We start from the raw sequence: 18,562 nt of genomic DNA, 5'->3' as shown, positions 1-18,562 counted from the left end.
CCTATCATGCCATATTTGGTTGTGTTGTGTTTTTGAAGGCTTATCATAGTGATTGATGGAGAGGCAGGATCCCAATCTCTCATTGCACTTCCCCCAAACCGCATTTTCCCCCAGTGGATTAGAAAGAATTAAAAAAGAATGTTAAATGCTGCAGGCGTATACAGTAATACCTCATCTTACGAACTTAATTGGTTCCAGGACGAGGTTCGTAATGTGAAAAGTTCGTAAGATGAAACAATGTTTCCCATAGGAATCAATGGAAAAGCCAATAATGCGTGCAAGCCGATTAGGAAAATCCAAAACATTAAGGCTTAAAAAAAAAAAAGCTGCCGGCAGACGAAGCTGAGGCGAACGGAGTGGGGGGAGGGAAACCCATGGAGATCCAGAGGGGAGAATGGGGCAGGACAGAGTGGAGAAAAACGGAGGAAACCCATGGAGATCCAGAGGGGAGAATGGTGCAAGACAGGGTGGGGGAAAACGGGGGAAACCCGTGGAGATCCAGAGGGGAGAATGGTGCAAGACAGGGTGGGGGAAAACGGGGGAAACCCGTGGAGATCCAGAGGGGAGAATGGGGCAGGACAGAGTGGAGAAAAACGGAGGAAACCCATGGAGATCCAGAGGGGAGAATGGGGCAGGACAGGGTGGAGAAAAACGGAGGAAACCCATGGAGATCCAGAGGGGAGAATGGGGCAGGACAGGGTGGAGAAAAACGGAGGAAACCCATGGAGATCCAGAGGGGAGAATGGGGCAGGACAGGGTGGAGAAAAACGGAGGAAACCCATGGAGATCCAGAGGGGAGAATGGGGCAGGACAGAGTGGAGAAAAACGGAGGAAACCCATGGAGATCCAGAGGGGAGAATGGTGCAAGACAGGGTGGGGGAAAATGGGGGAAACCCGTGGAGATCCAGAGGGGAGAATGGGGCAGGACAGGGTGGAGAAAAACGGAGGAAACCCATGGAGATCCAGAGGGGAGAATGGGGCAGGACAGGGTGGAGAAAAACGGAGGAAACCCATGGAGATCCAGAGGGGAGAATGGGGCAGGACAGGGTGGAGAAAAACGGAGGAAACCCATGGAGATCCAGAGGGGAGAATGGGGCAGGACAGGGTGGAGAAAAACGGAGGAAACCCATGGAGATCCAGAGGGGAGAATGGGGCAGGACAGAGTGGAGAAAAACGGAGGAAACCCATGGAGATCCAGAGGGGAGAATGGTGCAAGACAGGGTGGGGGAAAACGGGGGAAACCCGTGGAGATCCAGAGGGGAGAATGGGGCAGGACAGGGTGGGAAAAAACGGGAGGAACTCAAGTCTGGAGGTGGGGCATCCCAGCGGCCGGCGGCAGGTTCGTAAGGTGAAAAAAGTTCGTAAGAAGAGGCAAAAAAATTCCGAACCCTGGGTTCGTATCTTGAAAAGTTCGTATGACGAGGAGTTCGTATCATGAGGTACCACTGTATAGTGGAATTGACCACCTGCTTAATCCTTCTTGGAAGGCATCAATTAGGTCAAGGAGGTTATTAAAACAGCCATTTGACCTTGTCTGGTTTAAGGGTTCTTTTTGTGATTTTTAAGCAAAAAGGGCTTGAAAAAAATCATGTGAAGTTTTCAAGGTTCTGCATCTTCTCTCATGCTTCTCATTTTGGTCCATGTTTCCATTTACAGAACAGCTCTGATGATGACATTGTTTTCTCTTTTTCCATGAACTAATGGGATACTATCCTCTTTCAGTCTTTCCCTCACTTTTATGCAGGATGCCATTTCTTTTGCAAGAAAATGGGGTATTCTGAATCAGCAAAACAGAATAAAAATCAGAGTGAACCCAGTGGATGAGGCTCCTAGAAAGCATTTAAAAATCAATCCTGTATATTTTAATAGAAGTTTATTATATTTTATTTTTGTTAGCACAGTAATAAACACTCAGGTAATAAATTCATGAAACCAATAGCATAGTTACTTAAACAAATATATATTTCCTTTAAACCAGAGATATACATAGTGCAGTTCAACTTGCAACACACAGATTTTTTTTTCAAATATATACAAATATTATAAATACTAACCAGAGTAATGACAGACACAAAGAATTTTTTTTCCAAGCATTTGTACTTTGTCAATAATGTCAGACAATGCTGAACAGATGTTGCCAATCCAACTACAGAAAGCTAAACTATAACCTATTAAAACATGGACTTAGTGGTCCAGAAGTAGATGGATTATAGCTATACTGTAGCATATTCTCTTCAAATATGGACTGAACAAATCATATTATAAAAAATGATCTAACTCCAAAAATGTTGGCTCTGCATTCATTAGAAGTAGCTTCCAGTGCATTCATTGATTTAATGATAGTTCTTCACAATGTAAATACATATTCAACACAAATTCGTATTTAATAAGTTAATAAGGATGCAATGTATTTAAACTGTTTTTGCATCCCATTATATTGATATTGGCACAGACACATGTAGAGACGCACACACAACTCTACTGAAGCCCCTTTCCAGCAAAGCACTTAATATATTGTAATTAGAAGCATATTTGTGATGCTGAATATATGGCCCATGGAATTCAAGGCCAGTAATCATAGCAACTCAAGCTTGCTATAACGGCTTTAGCTGTACTAAGGACAGAAGCTCATATCTTGATTGAAGAGTAACAGTAATGAAAGATTATCTACAGAACAGCTCCCCATATTCTTAAATAGTGAATGTACGTTAAAACAATATATTATATATGTCCAGTATATTGCTTGACACCTTTGTTTGCATGATTTGGTGTGCAAGCAAGGAATAATTCTTAGAATCATCTTGCATCTTGTCATAATAGTGTGAAGGTAATTAAGTAGCTCTATGCATTTCTATGTGCATGCTGCTAGAGTTTTATGATTGCTGCAGCATACTCCAATTTGCAGACCACCTCATTTGTAGTGGAATCATAAGATGAATGGAAAGTGAACATCCTTTGTGCACAGTCTCAATGGGCTTATTCTAAGACTAATTCACATTTATTAGATGTTTCAAAAACAAAACACAAGAAAATGTCACTTTGGAAATGTGTGTGTGTATGTATGTGTAGATAGATAGATAGGCAGACAGACAGACAGACACAGGAGTGAGTACAACCTCTCATATTTTGTAAATATTTATTTTTTCATGTAATAACACTGAAGAAATGATACTTGGCTACAATGTAAAGTATTGAGTTTACAGCTTATACAACAGTGTAAATGTGCTGTCCCCTCAAAATAATGCAACACACAACGATTAATGTCTAACCTGCTGGCAATAAAAGTGAATATACCCCTATTTAAAATGTTCAAATGGGCCCAAAGTCTCAATATTATTGGTTTCCAGCACTGCCTTAACCCTCTTGGGCATAGAGTACACCAACGCTTCACAGTCCTCTTCCACTCATCCATGATCACATCGTGGAGCTAGTGGATGTTAAGACCTTGTGCATCTCCACCTTTCATTTGAGGATGCCCCACAGATGCTCAATAAGGTTTAGGTCTGGAGACATGCTTGGCTAGTTCATCGCTTTCACCCTCAGCTTCTTTAGCAAAGCAGTGGTAATTTTGGACACGTTGTCATGTTGGAATACTGCCCCGTGGCCCAGTCTCCAAAGAGGGGATCATGTTCTGTTTCAGTATGTCACAGTAGAGGTGTACTCATTTTTGTTGCCAACAGTTTAGATATTAATGGGTGTGTGTTGTGTTATTTTTGAGGAGATAGCACATTTACACTGTTATACAACCTATACTACTTTACAGTGTTATTTCTTTAGTCTTGTCACATACTTAAATATTTACAAAATGTGAGGGGGTGTACTCATTTCTGTGACATACTGTGCATGTGTATGTTTATGTGCGTGTACACACACACAAACCAGCCTTCTTGGAAATTTTAAATTACAAAGAGAACAGGAAATATTATTAAATTGTTAACACTGTTTGGTAATTATTGATAATCTAGTAATCAATGAATATGTTGCTCTAGAAAGACTCGTGACATTTAATACATACACATATATTTTGCTTGCTATAATCTATTCTCAAACAGATTCTGAACAAGAACACCGATAAGTCTTAAAGCATACTTTTAGATTCTTTGGCAAGTATAATTATATCAGAAAAAATACATTGCTAGCAATAAATAGACAATCATGATGTATATAGATGATCAAGTACCTTGCCATTAAAATGATACATCCATATTTAAATCTGGAACGCTAGTAAGCAAGCAAGAAAAAAGGGACTAATTGAGTTCTCAAATTTAACGATATATTGCTATGCAGCAAAATTAATATATGATTATATTCGTACAATAAATATTAGCATTGAAACTAGCAGCTAGTGAAATTCTCTTCACGGCTGTATTGTGATTTAAAAAATTAAATTTGGCTTTCAACTTCTTTCTGTTAATATCAACATTTTATTTGGAAGGAAAGTTCTGAAAATTCTGAGAAATACATACATTTGAAAAAATACACAGGACTTGATTCAAAGAAATCCTTCTGAAAATAGAAGGGTTCTTTTCATTTGTGGGAAGAAATCTGTGAATCTGCTACTGGAAGAAATTAGGGAGGCGATTTTCCTTCTTCCCTGAATGCCCACTCTCTCCTTGCAATCATATACTAGTCTTGAAAGCCTACCAATTCTTTGGAACTTAGAAGAGAGGGGGTAAATTGGTGAAATTGATGCTGCTTTCCGTTTCCACCCAAAGATCAATTTCCATAAGTAAAGTGTTACTCAATAAGAATCTTAGGTCAAGTTGTATAATTACCATCAACCATTATGTAAACTATATTCCTTTGAATAAAAAAAAACCTCCACAAAAAAACCTCCACAACTTTTTGAATTACTCAGATGAAAGAATGATGTCAAACAATTCATTGTTAACCACTGAAAAGTATGCTCTGTAAAGCTGATTAACAGAAACGATTCATAGCAGCTAAACATAACTGGCTCAGAAAAGAAAGTTACAAAATTGTCTTCTCCCCAACCCCAATTTTGCAGGAAGCAGTTTATTCCACAAATCCATTTGTAACAAAAATTAGATTTCAGTAGAGTCTGGAAAAATAAATATTTTCATACTTGGATGGCTATATCAAGAACACCATTTTTTGGACTAGACTTAAATGTCCATTTACAGATCATAGCCCAGTATTTTCAGTATGATAAATGAAAGTCTGAAGCTGTCCTAAACTCCTGAAAAATAGATGTTGTTTCATTTAGCTACAGTCTAGCTGTAGTCTAGCAGGTTGAAATTATTAGTATTGACATCTTCTTATTCAACCGGACAGTATTTCTCTTTCTCCAAAGTCAGCATTACATTCGCTTCATGCATCAGCAGTGCTGAAATGAGATGAATGGAACAGTCTCTCAAAAGGGAGTTATTTTTTGCTTCCCCCCCCCCACCTCCCAACCCTTAGAGCAAGCCTATGCCCAGTAGATGCTCTGCTCATGCAATACATCAAAGCCACATACTCCTTGAGAGCCAGGGCTGCTCCCCATTCTGATAGGAAAAACTGCAAGGCAATGCCATCTGTATGGCTAGCACAAGCAAATCTGGAGGAAAAAGGTACCTGCCTTTTCCAGGGACACTTCCCAGGCTTCCAGTTGTGTGCTACAGAACTGAACCAGGAGCGCAGGTGGCTGCCATGAGGATGTGCCCTAGGAAATAACTGTTTAGCAAGTAAGGCACCTCATTTTTGTTTTTCCCCCAGTTGTGTGTAAATCTTACAAATCCCATCTCTCTAATGTCTGACATAGTTAAGGGAAAGGGAAGCTGCTAATAAAAGTTCTTGGAACAACTTTAAATGTTTATTTTACTATGGCATTAAGTCTTTTGTCAGAAGAGCCTATTTCTTGAGAGTCAATTTTATGATAGGAGCAGGCCAAGATTGTTTGCTGCCTGAGGTTACCCACTGTCCATCTGCCACTTGAATAAAAAGCACAGCATCCAAAATTAGTTAAGTCGTTTAGACACCAGAGGCAGAAAAATGCTGTATTATTATAAATACTCCAACACTGGAATTTTTAAAGAAGATATTGGATAACCATTTTTCTGAAGCCTTAGGTAGGGTCCCTGCCTAAGCAGGGGGTTGGACTAGAAGACCTCCAAGGTTCCTTCCAACTCTGTTACTCTATTCTATTTTATTAAACATACAGTAACAAATGAAATATTGCTTCCTTGCTTTCATGATGTCTTACGTCAACTGCCTGAGGCAGCCATGATAATTCTCCCAAAGTACTCACATAAATAGTTTAGGAGCAAAGTGGTAACACGGCTCTCTTTAAAATCTGACATGTTGAACAGTATATCATTATTTTGTTTCTTTTGGAAACGTATGGCAAGCAGTGAGTCAAAACAGAAAGTTCAACAGGGAAGCCCAGTAGAAGATCTGGAGAAAATATCTATTAGTTGTATGACAGATTTTAGATCAAGACCATTAGTTTGAATTATATTAAACTTGACCATAGTATCTGCATTTCAAGGTTCTAGAAAACATGAATGTTAAGACCAATTTATACTATCCAGCTAGTATGATGATGGATTCCAAGAGAAATGATAAAATGCCATCAAGAAAGCAAGTTCAAAAGTTACTGAGTGGGGAACACATTTCATGAATATACAGACGTGGCTGTTTATTCATTGAAAAATCCAAGCTTTCCACCACGTATTACTTAGCACGGAAAGCTTTCTGGGTACTCTTTCATGCTAATTTTCAATAATGTAATATATACACCATTGATAGTGCATGGTGAACAATCAGGAGAGCTGTCTGGCAACAAACAAGATCAATCCCAACCATTTGTCCCACATATTTATCATGCTAATAATTTAACTGTATAACAAGCATCCTCTTAAATATCAGTATAGCTTGACAATTAAAACACTCACTTCTCTTCATGAATAGAAGTATTATTGACAAAAGGAATTTCTTCCTTGTCTGTCTTCCCCAGGATCAGATTTTGTTTCTCCAAGTTTATCACACACTAAGAATTAAGATTAGTGAAATACATTAGAAAATAATTAATATTACTTGAGTAAAAAGGATAAAGTTGTGCAAAAGGAAGAAGACCAAGAAAAGAGACATTTACCTTCAAATATTTCAGTGTTTGTAATCCCAGGGAGAAGCTTTTCTCATTACCGTCTGAAAAAAATAATAATACAAAGACTATTCACAAAGATGCATTTTTAAAAAAAATCTGTCTAGGAGATCTGTTGCTATGAAGCACATTAAGGATATGTAATACAGTCATACCTCGTCTTACGAACCTAATTGGTTCCAGGGGGAGGTTCGTAAGACGAAAGGTTCGTAAGACGAAACATTGTTTCCCATAGGAAACAATGTAAAGTCAATTAATCTGTGCAACCAAAAAAAAACCCCGCAAAAAAACCTCTGCCGCCCGGCTGTCACCTTTTAAAACAGCTTGGGGGCTTCTCAGCGACCTCCCGAACGCCGAACGCCAAACCCGAACTTCCAGGTTCGGCGTTCGGGAGGCCGCCGAGAAGCCCCCAGGCTGTTTTAAAAGGTGACAGCCGGGCGGCGGGGCTTCCCAGCAGCCTCCCGAACCCCGAACTTTTGCCGAACTTCCGGGTTCGGGGTTCGGGAGGTTGCTGGGAAGCCCCCCAGCCCGGCTGTCAGCTTTTAAAACAGCCGCGCGGCTTCCCAGCAGCCTCCGAACGCCGAACCCGGAAGTTCGGGTTTGGCGTTCGGCTTCGGGAAGCTGCTGGGAAGCCGCCCGGCTGTTTTAAAAGGTTACAGCCGGGCTGGGGGGCTTCCCAGCAACCTCCCGAACCCCGAACTTTTGCCGAACTTCCAGGTTCGGGGTTCGGGAGGTTGCTGGGAAGCCCCCCAGCCCGGCTGTAACCTTTTAAAACAGCCGCGCGGCTTCCCAGCAGCCTCTGAACGCCGAACGCGGAAGTTCGGGTTTGGCGTTCGGCTTCGGGAAGCTGCTGGGAAGCCGCCCGGTTGTTTTAAAAGGTGACAGCCGGGCTGGGGGGCTTCCCAGTAACCTCCCGAACCTGGAAGTTTGGCAAAAGTTCGGGGTTTGGGAAGTTGCTGGGAAGCCCTCCCAGCCCGGCTGTGACCTTTTAAAACAGCTGGGCGGCTTTCCAGCCGTCTCCCGAAGCCGAACGCCAAACCCGAACTTCCGCGTTCGGCGGCTGCTGGGAAGCCCCCCAGCCCGGCTGTCACCTTTTAAAACAGCCGCGCGGCTTCCCAGCAGCCTCCGAACGGTTCAGAAAAAATTTGCCTCTTCTTATGAACTTTTTTCGTGTTACGAACGCCAAACCCGAACTTCCGGGTTCGGCGTTCGGAGGCTGCTGGGAAGCCCCGCCGCCCGGCTGTCATCTTTTAAAACAGCCGGGGGGCTTCCCAGCAGCCTCCCGAACGCCGAACCTGGAAGTTTGGGTTTGCCGTTCGTAACACGAAAAAAGTTCGTAAGAAGAGGCAAATTTTTTCTGAACCCCGGGTTCGTATCTCGAGTTGTCCGTAAGACGAGGGGTTCGTATCTTGAGGTACCACTGTATTGTTACTTTTTTTCAATTGCTCCTCTCTGAATATCCAGAATGTCTTCTTGTAGAAGTAAATTCCAGGTGCCACCCAAACAGGGGCACAGTTCTGTAATTTTTTATTCCCCAAATTTTTTTGGGGGGGGGAATAGCATAGAATTTTCCAAAACAAAAAAAAGATGAAACTCTCATGTCTCAATATCAATCACATATTTGACTCACTGGCTATGTCTTTGTGATCCTTGGAAGTTCTCTACATGCAATAGATTGCTCCTACTGTGTTACAGGTAGTTCTCAACTTATGACAATTGAGATAAAAAATTATGTTGCTAAGTGAGAAATTTGTTAAATGAGTTTTGCCTCATTTTATGACTTTTCTTGTGACATTTGTTAACTGAATCAGTACAACTGTTATATTAGTAACACTTTTGTTAAGTGAATCTGTTTTTCCCATTGATTTTGCTTATCAAAAGGTGTTCGCTTGACCCTAGGACATTGCAACTGTCGTAAATGTGAATCAGCTGTCAAGCATCTGAACATAAATCACATGACCATGGGGATGCTACAATAGTCATGAGTGTGAAAAATAGTCGTAAGTCACTTCTTTCAGTTCTGCTGTAACTTTGAATTGTTATTAAATGAAGTAGAGAACTACCTGTACATATCTATGGAACATGCATATTCCACTACTCCTATACAAACGTTTGTGTTCCAAAAATCTATACAACTAATATAATCAGGAACCATTGTTATTAAAATTCAGAGGCTGTCCAATTCTAGAACAACTCTGGAAAACTTACAGTTAAAAGACAGAAAACAGCAAGGAAAATAATAATCTATGTCCAGGCAAACTGCACTCTATATACTATAAAACACAATCAACAGAAATCCACAACCACCTATAGACCTGACAGAACAGCTAATTTGTAAAAAATGACCAAATCTTTGGAGGAGATAATTCCTGAAGGCAATTATATGGGTGCAAGGCCTGGCTATAGGCCATGTGTCTATTAACACTTACCAGCCACAACAATTGCAGAACAATCTACATGGACAGTCCCCATTATAAGAGGCAGATGTTCCAGATGACCAATCGCTTTCATATTGTACGGCAATGAAATCTTCTCACCTTCTGCTTTGCAGGTTTTCATATGCTCTTTTAGCCTGAAGATGGAAATAAAACAACCCTGATAATATCAGACATAGATTCATGTTAGGGAGGAGGTTTGACGTAATATGTAAAGAAGCACTGGGGAAGTTTTGGCAACATGGAGTTTTCCCAGAGAGAGGCCTAGATTAAGAGTCTATACAGCCCCAAACTGTAAAGGGGTGTGTGGAGGTTTAGAGTAGCCACAGCCTAGATCAGTGATGGCAAACCTTTTTTTCCTTGGGTGCCGAAAGTGCGTGCTATCTCACATGCACGAGTGCCCACACCTATAATTCAATAATGGGGATGGCAAAAATGGCCTCCCCGCTCCCCCAGGGGACCCTCTGAAGGCCTGAAACATCCCATTTCCCAAACTCTGGTGGGCCTATTAGGCCCGTTTTTTGCCCTCCCCAGGCTCCAGAGGCAAAAATCCCTTCCCCACCCCCTGGAGATTCTCTGAAAGCCAAAAATGCCCTCCCAGAACCTCTGGGCTAGTTGAAAATCAGCTGGCCGGCATGCACATGCACATTGGAGCTGAGCTAGGGTAACAGCTCGTGTGCCAGCAGATGTGGCTCTGCGTACCACCTGTGGCACGTGCCATCACTACTCTGTACAGTCCCAAACTGGAAGGGGGGGGGAGCAGGGTAGCCACAGCCTAGACTCAGGACATATCTAGCAGTTTATAACATTATAGCTCTAGATAGGCAACATTTGGATCATTAATTGAATTTGGTGGGTTTTATTGGGTAAACTTAGGTCTAGCAGGAAGATAATATATGTTGTACTATGTATACTAACCCGAAAAATGCCAGTCTAATGCAATATCTATTTGAAGTCCAAAGTCAGTCAGCCCTTCCTTCCTTTTTTTTCTTCATTCTCTCCTTCCTTCCTTCCTACCTTCTTTCTTTCAGTCTTTCTTTCTTCTTCTTCTTCTTCTACTATTACTACTACTACTTCTACTGCTACTGCTACTACTACTACTGAATAAAATATTGCTACAACATGTATGTCTGCTTCCCTAAGATAAAGGTTGTTGCAGCACTAGTTAGCTCTTTCAGGCTGGGTATAATTCACATAGTCTTCCTGACCATGGCCATGTATCTTTCTTGCAAGCATCTCAAAGAAGTCATTTCCTTCTTTTGAGATGCTTTTTCAACTTCCAGGTCCAGCCCAAAGTTTAGATATTTCCTAATGGTTTTCCCACCCTGTTTAGTTCCTTTAGTTCCGGACCGCTGACTGAATGGCAAGAAGATGTAATTTCTTTTCCTGAACTCTCTAAGAGTACTAACAAAGAAAGAAAAATAATTCTAATTTCACCTAATGAAAGTGAGAAAGCAGAATTGCTGGTACAGTGTATATAAAAATTACTATTGATTAGATAAAGTTGTATGGCTATATATTGTTTTACAAACTAAAATTGAGAAAATTATGTTTAAAATGTGGAAACAAAGCAAATGGGCTAGTGATGTAATTGCATCTCCCACAATATGGTTTAGATATGGTGTCTAATCAACATACACTGAGAAAAGAGAATCTGAAATATTGAATTACAAGACCATTTTTTGGAGCATCTGTTCACTTCAGTTCATGATTTTTAAGCCACTTTTTTTACAGGGAAGGACAGCAAGGATGTTTGTGCTAAAAAGCAGATTGTGCTATTCTGCCTTCATGAAAAATAGGAAAAAAATAGTTAAGATAATTTTAACAATTGGCAAAGCTTTCATATTTTGCTAATACACGATGTTCTATTGCTCTGTCGAGTATCAAATGTGAATCATGGAGCCACTTTTATTTTTGACCTTTTTGTTGTTCCCTTACATAAGGAATTTACAATCTGGATCTTCCAAGAGGGCTCCTGATAGTCCCAGGTATGAGTCCCAAAGCATCCCCCCTCACCAAGGTATAATTTTTAACATGACAGAAAATTTTTTTAAAAGCAAATTTATTTTATATTGGCCCATACATTTTTGGAATCAGGTCCCCAGCATCCCACTTCAAGTATGGCTCACATTTTAAAAACCAGTGCCTCCCTCTGAATCAAAATTGTATCCATAGTTTTATCATCCAAAATTTGATTTCAAGGATTTCCATATTATTTATTTTTGATTTTTTTCTTTTTATAGATTTATTTTTGTGAAACTTATCTGCCACCTTTTTTTCTAGGTTACAAAGCAATATACACAATGATCTTCCTTTATTTTATTCCCTGCAAGCTAAGCCAAAACAGGGTGACCAGCCCAAATTTTTGCGGCTGAAAATGGATTTTTATCTTGACTCTTTAATCCTACTCTAATATTTTAACCACCATTAACATACTGTCTATCTTGGGCATTTTTGCACCTTCTCCTGTTCATGTGTGGACTGATCTTATTTTAGAACAGCTGATATATATGAAGTTTCTGAGTGTGAAGATTTTCAACTGAAAATTTAACCTTGCCCTCTTCCGCTAAATTCATGCAATACACAACACAACGCAAACCAAAGCTCCAGTGTACAAGCAATAGACAAGAATGAGAAGTTAATTTTTTGCAATTGATCTAAAAATGTTATCAGTTGTTGATGGGGAACAATTAGTAGTATTCAGAACACAGCCAGTTTGGTGTAGTGAGGGAGATATCAGGCTAAGAATCAGGAGACCATAAATTCTAATCCAGCCTTATGCATGAAGCCAGCTGAGTGACCTTGGACCAGTCACTCTTTTCTCAACCCTTCGAAGAAGGCAATGGCAGCAAACCACTCCTGAAAAAGTTTGCCAAGTAAACTGCAGGGACTAGTTCAGGCAGTTGCTAGGAATCAAGGCTCGAAAGCAGAAAAATAATAAAAATAAAAAAGTGACTCAGAATAGCAACTTATTAGAATATGTATAATAGCAGCATTTTGAAGGGGAAAAAAAGACACAATACAATGTAAATGCAAAGGGAAACAAATCCATTGTCGCATAGGATAAGAATTTCAACAGATGTACCTTCACATAGGAATACAGTAGAATCTTGATTTCAAAGGCAATTTCTTGGAAGAGCTGTCTATAAAATCTGAACATTTGCTAAATTGATGGCATTTTACTTCATTTTTGTAAATAGGATGATTTATAATAAACCCCTCAACTTAATAGACATTAGTAAATTAAATGGGGTGAAGTCTGAACGTGTCCACTGTACAGTATCTGGCTCATTAAAATGAGGTTTTACTGAAATAAAGAAAAAGTACCCGCACAATTCCTTCTACATGTAAAATCTCAGAAATTTTTTACTCTCCTGATTCTGGACCAGAGCAGGACAAAGGTTTTTCTGCCAAAGGTGCAAGAAATTTCAGCGCAAGACATTTAATTGGAAATACATTCTATACTAGTAGTAGGCAGGCCGAGGATCTTATTCAATTTGACTTTATTAGTACTTTTCTTTGTAGACCACAGAAATGATGGAAGAAATATCTATCTTAACTGTAGCAATCATAACAAAATAAACCTCAGCAGTCTTGCTAAGTATAGATTAGGTGACTTGTGTATCAGATAGATCTACAGGTACATATGAAGATTTTCTTACAAAATCTTTTTCTTCATAAATCCACAGCGACTTTAGATTTTTAATATTTACACATCAGCTGTTTTGTAATCTTCTCTACAATCTTCCAATGTACTGATATTGAATTGGCTGACCTGCAGCTCTCTGGTTCTTCTGTTCCCCTTATTTTTGATAAGAATGACATTGGCCAGTACCTAGGATTTCACCCCAGATTCTCAAAAGCTAGAAATGGAAGATCAGCCAAACCAAAAAGTCAAACTTCTTCAATATCATAACATGTAAAACAATTGGCTTTGTCTGTCTGAACTCATATAAGGTAATTAAGTGCAGTGATACCTCGTCTTACAAACCCCTCGTCATACAAACTTTTCGAGATACAAATCCAGGGTTTAAGATTTTTTTGCCTCTTCTTCCAAACTATTTTCACCTTACAAACCCAAGCCACCGCCTCTGGGATGCCCAAAGGAAGCACCCATTTTTGCGCTGCTGGGATTCCCCTAAGGCTCCCCTCCATGGGAAACCCCACCTCTGTGTTTTTGCGATGCTGCAGGGGAATCCCAGCAGTGCAAAAATGGGCGCTTAGCTGGCAACGGAAGTCTGGAGGTGGGGTTTCCCAGCAAAGGGAGCCTCAGTGAAATCGCAGCATCACAAAAACATGGAAGTCCGGAGGTGGGGTTTCGAGGACTTCCGTGTTTTTGCGATGCTGCAATTTCGCTGAGGCTCTCCTCGCTGGGAAACCCCACCTCCAGACTTCCGTTGCCAGCAAAGCACCCGTTTTTGCGCTGCTGGGATTCCCCTGCTGGGATTCCCATGCAGCATCACAAAAACACGGAGGTGGGGTTACCCATGGAGGGGAGCCTCAGGGGAATCCCAGCAGCGCAAAAATTAGCACTTCGGCTGGCAAAAGGGGTGAGTTTTGGGCTTGCACGCATTAATAGTTTTTCCATTGATTCCTATGGGAAACATTGTTTTGTTTTACAAAGTTTTCACCTTACAAACGTCATCCCGGAACCAATTAAGTTCGTAAGACGAGGTATCACTGTATTATCTTCTTTATATTTTCTGTCAAGGCTAAAATCTTTCTATTCACAATTGTCCATTAAGACACATGTCCTTCAAGATGACTGAGCCAATGTAGCAGTTGAATAGTTCTTTTCACTATATAATAGCATTTCATCATCTTCACTGAGCAGCTGATAAACCATTTTTCCTTACTTTTATTTTGAATATATTGATGAAGCCTTTTTAATTCTTTGAATCGTCTGTTAGTTTCATTTTATTTGGTGATTTTACTTTCTTGACGCCGTCTGACCAAATCCAAGTTGTCTTTATTATTTTTTGTTTCCAATTCATCTTTCCACATATTATAAAAGTCCTTTTTTCTCTCCCAGATTATTAATGTTTTTCTAATTTTTTTACCAGCTTCCACCCACTTCTCTTGTGGCTGAATTTCATTTGGCACTGATCTAAATTTATTATACAAGGCATAGAACCATGATTACTTGGCAGTGAGATGGTTCAGCAGTTAAGACACTGGGCTTGTCGGCTGGAAATTTGGTAGCCTGGGTTCAAAACCCAAGCACAGTGGGGTGAGCACCAGTTTCGCTTAGCTCCTGCCCATCTAGCAGTTCAAAAGCATGCAAATGCAAGTAGATAAATAGGTACCATTTCAGTGGCAAAGAAACAGCGCTCCACGATATCATGCTGCCACATGACCACGGAAGTATCTTTGACAGCACTGACTCATGTCTTCGAACAGAGAAGAGCACTGTCCCTTATAGTCAGCAATTACTACCGGTAGTGGAGTAAAATCTGTGGTGATTTCCTTTCCTCCTGAGCATCAGAACATGCATAAAACCCACTAATATTGCAATGCTGACGTTCTTCCCTATTTTCATTAACTCATTTAAAAGATAATTACTCTCTCCCTTACTCTTACATTCACATTTCCTTATCTGAAAATCTTATTTCTGGAAATTCATCTTCAATTTTCACAGTATTTATCAAATTCATTACATTTCATCCAAATATATTTTCTCCAAATCTTATGTAACCTATTTGGTGCAGCAATCAGAGAGATGCCACTTTCAAGTGCAAGGTGATATAGTTGCAGTTGCTGTTGATACAAAAAAGGATAAGATAGTTTAAAATAGTTGAATATCAATATTTAATCGAAAGATGATCTTTAGCATACTCTTTCTCTTCACTTTCTTTAACTGGAATGACAGTGAATGGGTAAGCAATTCATGAATCAGAACAAAATATTCCTGAAAGCGATTACTATTGTTTGCTGTTCCCACCGAAAACTATCTAAAAAAGCTATTAGTCTGAAAGCAATAATTCTTTTTTTGTTCCATGAGAACCTGTTTTTACTTGCTAAACATCTTTAAGGTACTCTTCTGTTCCCTTCTACAAGATGACTCATTCATGACCTATGCAGAGATGAGCCAGTGCTAAAGGCACTTTGATGCTGCTTCTTTAAAGGATCTATTTTTCTGTCTATTATTGGTATCATTAAAACGTTCCTTTTTCAAATGTACCCAAGCATCTCTTTTCTTTTTGCTCCAGCTTCTTAAATATAATACTACAGGAAGTCCTCGAGTTAGGACCACAATTGAGCCCACAATTTATGTTGCAAAGTGAAACATTGGTTAAGTGAGTTAGTCCCATTTTACGACTATTCTTGCAGATTTGTTAAGTGAATCACTGCGGTTGTTAAATTAGTAACACTATTGTTAAGTGAATCTGTCTTTATTGATTTTGCTTGTCAGGTTACAAAATGGGATCAGATGACCCTGAGATACTGCAACCGTGGTAAATGTGAGTCAGTTGTTAAGCATCCAAATGTAAATGATATGTCCATGGAGATGCTGCAATGGTCATAATTGTGAAAAACTGTCATAAGTCATTTTTATCAGTGCCGTTGTAACCTTGAACAGTCACAAAATTAACTGTTGTAAGTCGAGGACTACCTGAATTGCAATTCTGAAACCTTAAATTGCTGATTTTCTGTGCTATAATTCTGGAATATTCTGAAGAATGTACTTCTTTTTATCTATCCACTGCTGTTATGCCATCTCAATTTATATTGTTTTATTATATAATATTCCATGCTTATTCCTAACAACCTCAAAATAAAAGAAGATTTGACTGGAAGCAGTTGGAGATATTCTTCTTCTTCCTCTTCTTCTTCTTCTTCTTCTTCTTCTTCTTCTTCTTCTTATTATTATTATTATTATTATTATTATTATTATTATTATTAATTAGATTTGTATGCCACCCCTCTCCGAAGACTCGGGGTGGCTTACAGAGTAGATGCAGACATAAACATGTAGAACAAATCTGATAAATTAAAAAACAACTAAAAATCCTAATATAATACACAATACTACAGTCCAAGCACAACATACATTACATTTATTGGTCAGAGGGGCAAGATCTAATTGCCCCGGGCCTGGCAACATAGATGGGTCTTGAGGTATCATCAATATGCCGATGATACCCAGCTATACATCTCCACCCCAAGTCCAGCCAACGAAGCAGTGGAAGTGATGTGCCGATGCCTAGGGGCTGTTGGGGCCTGGATGGGTGTCAACAAACTCAAACTCAACCCAGACAAGACGGAGTGGCTGTGGGTCTTGCCTCCCAAGGACAATTCCATCTGTCCATCCATTGCCCTGGGGGGAGAATCAATGACCCCCTCAGAGAGGGTCCGCAACTTGGGCGTCCTCCTCGATCCACAGCTCACATTAGAGAAACATCTTTCAGCTGTGGCAAGGGGGGCGTTCGCCCAGGTTCGCCTGGTGCACCAGTTGTGACCCTATTTGGACCGGGAGTCACTGCTCAGTCACTCACGCCCTCATCACCTCGAGGCTCGACTACTGTAACGCTCTCTACATGGGGCTACTTTTGAAAAGTGTTCAGAAACTTCAGATCGTGCAGAATGCAGCTGTGAGAGCAATCATGGGCTTTCCCAAATATGCCCATGTTACACCAACACTCCGCAGTCTGCATTGGTTGCCGATCAGTTTCCGGTCACAATTCAAAGTGTTGGTTATGACCTATAAAGCCCTTCATGGCACCGGACCAGATTATCTCAGGGACCGCCTTCTGCCGCACGAAGTGGGTTTTCTCCGGGTCCCATCAACTAAACAATGCTGCTTGGCGGGACCCAGGGGAAGAGCCTTCTCTGTGGCGGCCCCGGCACTCTGGAACCAACTCCCCCCAGAGATTAGAATTGCCCCCACCCTCCTTGCCTTTCGTAAGCTACTTAAAACCCACCTCTGTCGTCAGGCATGGGGGAACTGAAACATCTCTCCCTTGTCCATGTTGTTTTGGTGTTTGATTGATTGTGTGCTTGTTTTTTATATATATTGGGGTTGTTTTATGAATTTCTTAACTTAAAATTGTAATTGGATTGGTGGGTATTGGATTTGTCACTATGTACTGTTTTTACCTTTGTTGTGAGCCGCCCCGAGTCTGCGGAGAGGGGCGGCATATAAATCCAATAAATCTAATCTAATCTAATCTAATCTTGAGGCTCTTGCGGAAGGCGAGGAGGGTGGGGGCAGTACGAATCTCTGGGGGGGGGGAGCTGATTCCAGAGGGTAAGTCCTTCACTTATAAGAGTTCACTTAGTGATAATTCAAAGTTACAATGGCACGGAAAAGAGAGACTTATGACAATTTTTTCACAACCATTAGAGCGTCCTCTTGATCATGTGATCAAAATGCAGAGGCTTGGCAACTGGTTCATATTGAAGACAGTTGCGATGTCCTAGGCCCTGTGATTCCCTATTGAATTTCTGCACTGTTGCTATTTTTATAAAGAAATTAAACAGGAAATCAATGCTTATCAATTTAAGTTTAACAAACTACCAATAGATAGATTATTTTCTTGTCTATCTTTATTCCAGTTTGTACAATAAGTGAATCTGGAAAATAGATTTTGTGGCTAAATTAGATTAGAACTTAGTTTTTACATATATAACTCTCATAACTGATTTCTTCTTAGTTTAGCTATATGTATTTGAGTCAATTTTACATCACAGTGTATTGGAGTCTCACCTGCTGAAAACACTTTGATACAGAAGGCTGCTTTACATTCTGAAATGTTATATCTTATGAAGTTATAGAAAACCAGGCCCACAAGATGCTACAACCTCCACATTATAGCCTACTTATATAGAAAATTTTGGAACAAAGGAAGATAGGCATGCTATGCCATGTAAATAGGGTTTTGTGAACATAATTTATTCCTAAAATGGAAAAGTAAGTGGAAACAATAACAGTAATAATTGTGGTTAACTGCAACAGCGTTAGGAAATATCTAGTAAAAAGAAAAATCTGAGAGATATGCCAGCAACGAGGGACTTTCTAAGA

The 18,562-nt window shown here is 40.1% G+C and overlaps 1 protein-coding gene across 9 annotated transcripts in view; it reads right to left on the bottom strand.

Moving 5' to 3' along the window:
• Positions 1-1,944: 1,944 nt before the first annotated feature.
• The window catches only part of NRIP3 (nuclear receptor interacting protein 3), a 49,026-nt gene continuing 32,408 nt past the window's right edge, over positions 1,945-18,562 (bottom strand). For 2 of the 9 annotated variants that reach the window (XM_070763497.1, XM_070763532.1), the window contains exons 4-8: positions 9,535-9,677; positions 7,097-7,149; positions 6,897-6,991; positions 5,578-5,665; positions 4,405-5,347 (exon numbers count right to left, since the gene is read on the bottom strand). In XM_070763497.1, the coding sequence (XP_070619598.1) occupies positions 5,339-5,347; positions 5,578-5,665; positions 6,897-6,991; positions 7,097-7,149; positions 9,535-9,677 (388 nt within the window). In that variant the 3' untranslated portion in view covers positions 4,405-5,338. Of the gene's footprint in view, positions 5,348-5,577; positions 5,677-6,896; positions 6,992-7,096; positions 7,150-9,534; positions 9,678-18,562 lie in introns of all 9 variants that reach the window. The other 7 variants (XM_070763488.1, XM_070763540.1, XM_070763522.1 and 4 more) reach the window with 7 other exon arrangements.

Source organism: Erythrolamprus reginae, chromosome 1, assembly GCF_031021105.1.
Source record: "Erythrolamprus reginae isolate rEryReg1 chromosome 1, rEryReg1.hap1, whole genome shotgun sequence".
Taxonomy (NCBI): domain Eukaryota; kingdom Metazoa; phylum Chordata; class Lepidosauria; order Squamata; family Dipsadidae; genus Erythrolamprus; species Erythrolamprus reginae.
The sequence above is the reverse complement of the archived record's forward strand: the minus strand, read 5'-3'. Positions and strand labels throughout refer to the sequence as shown.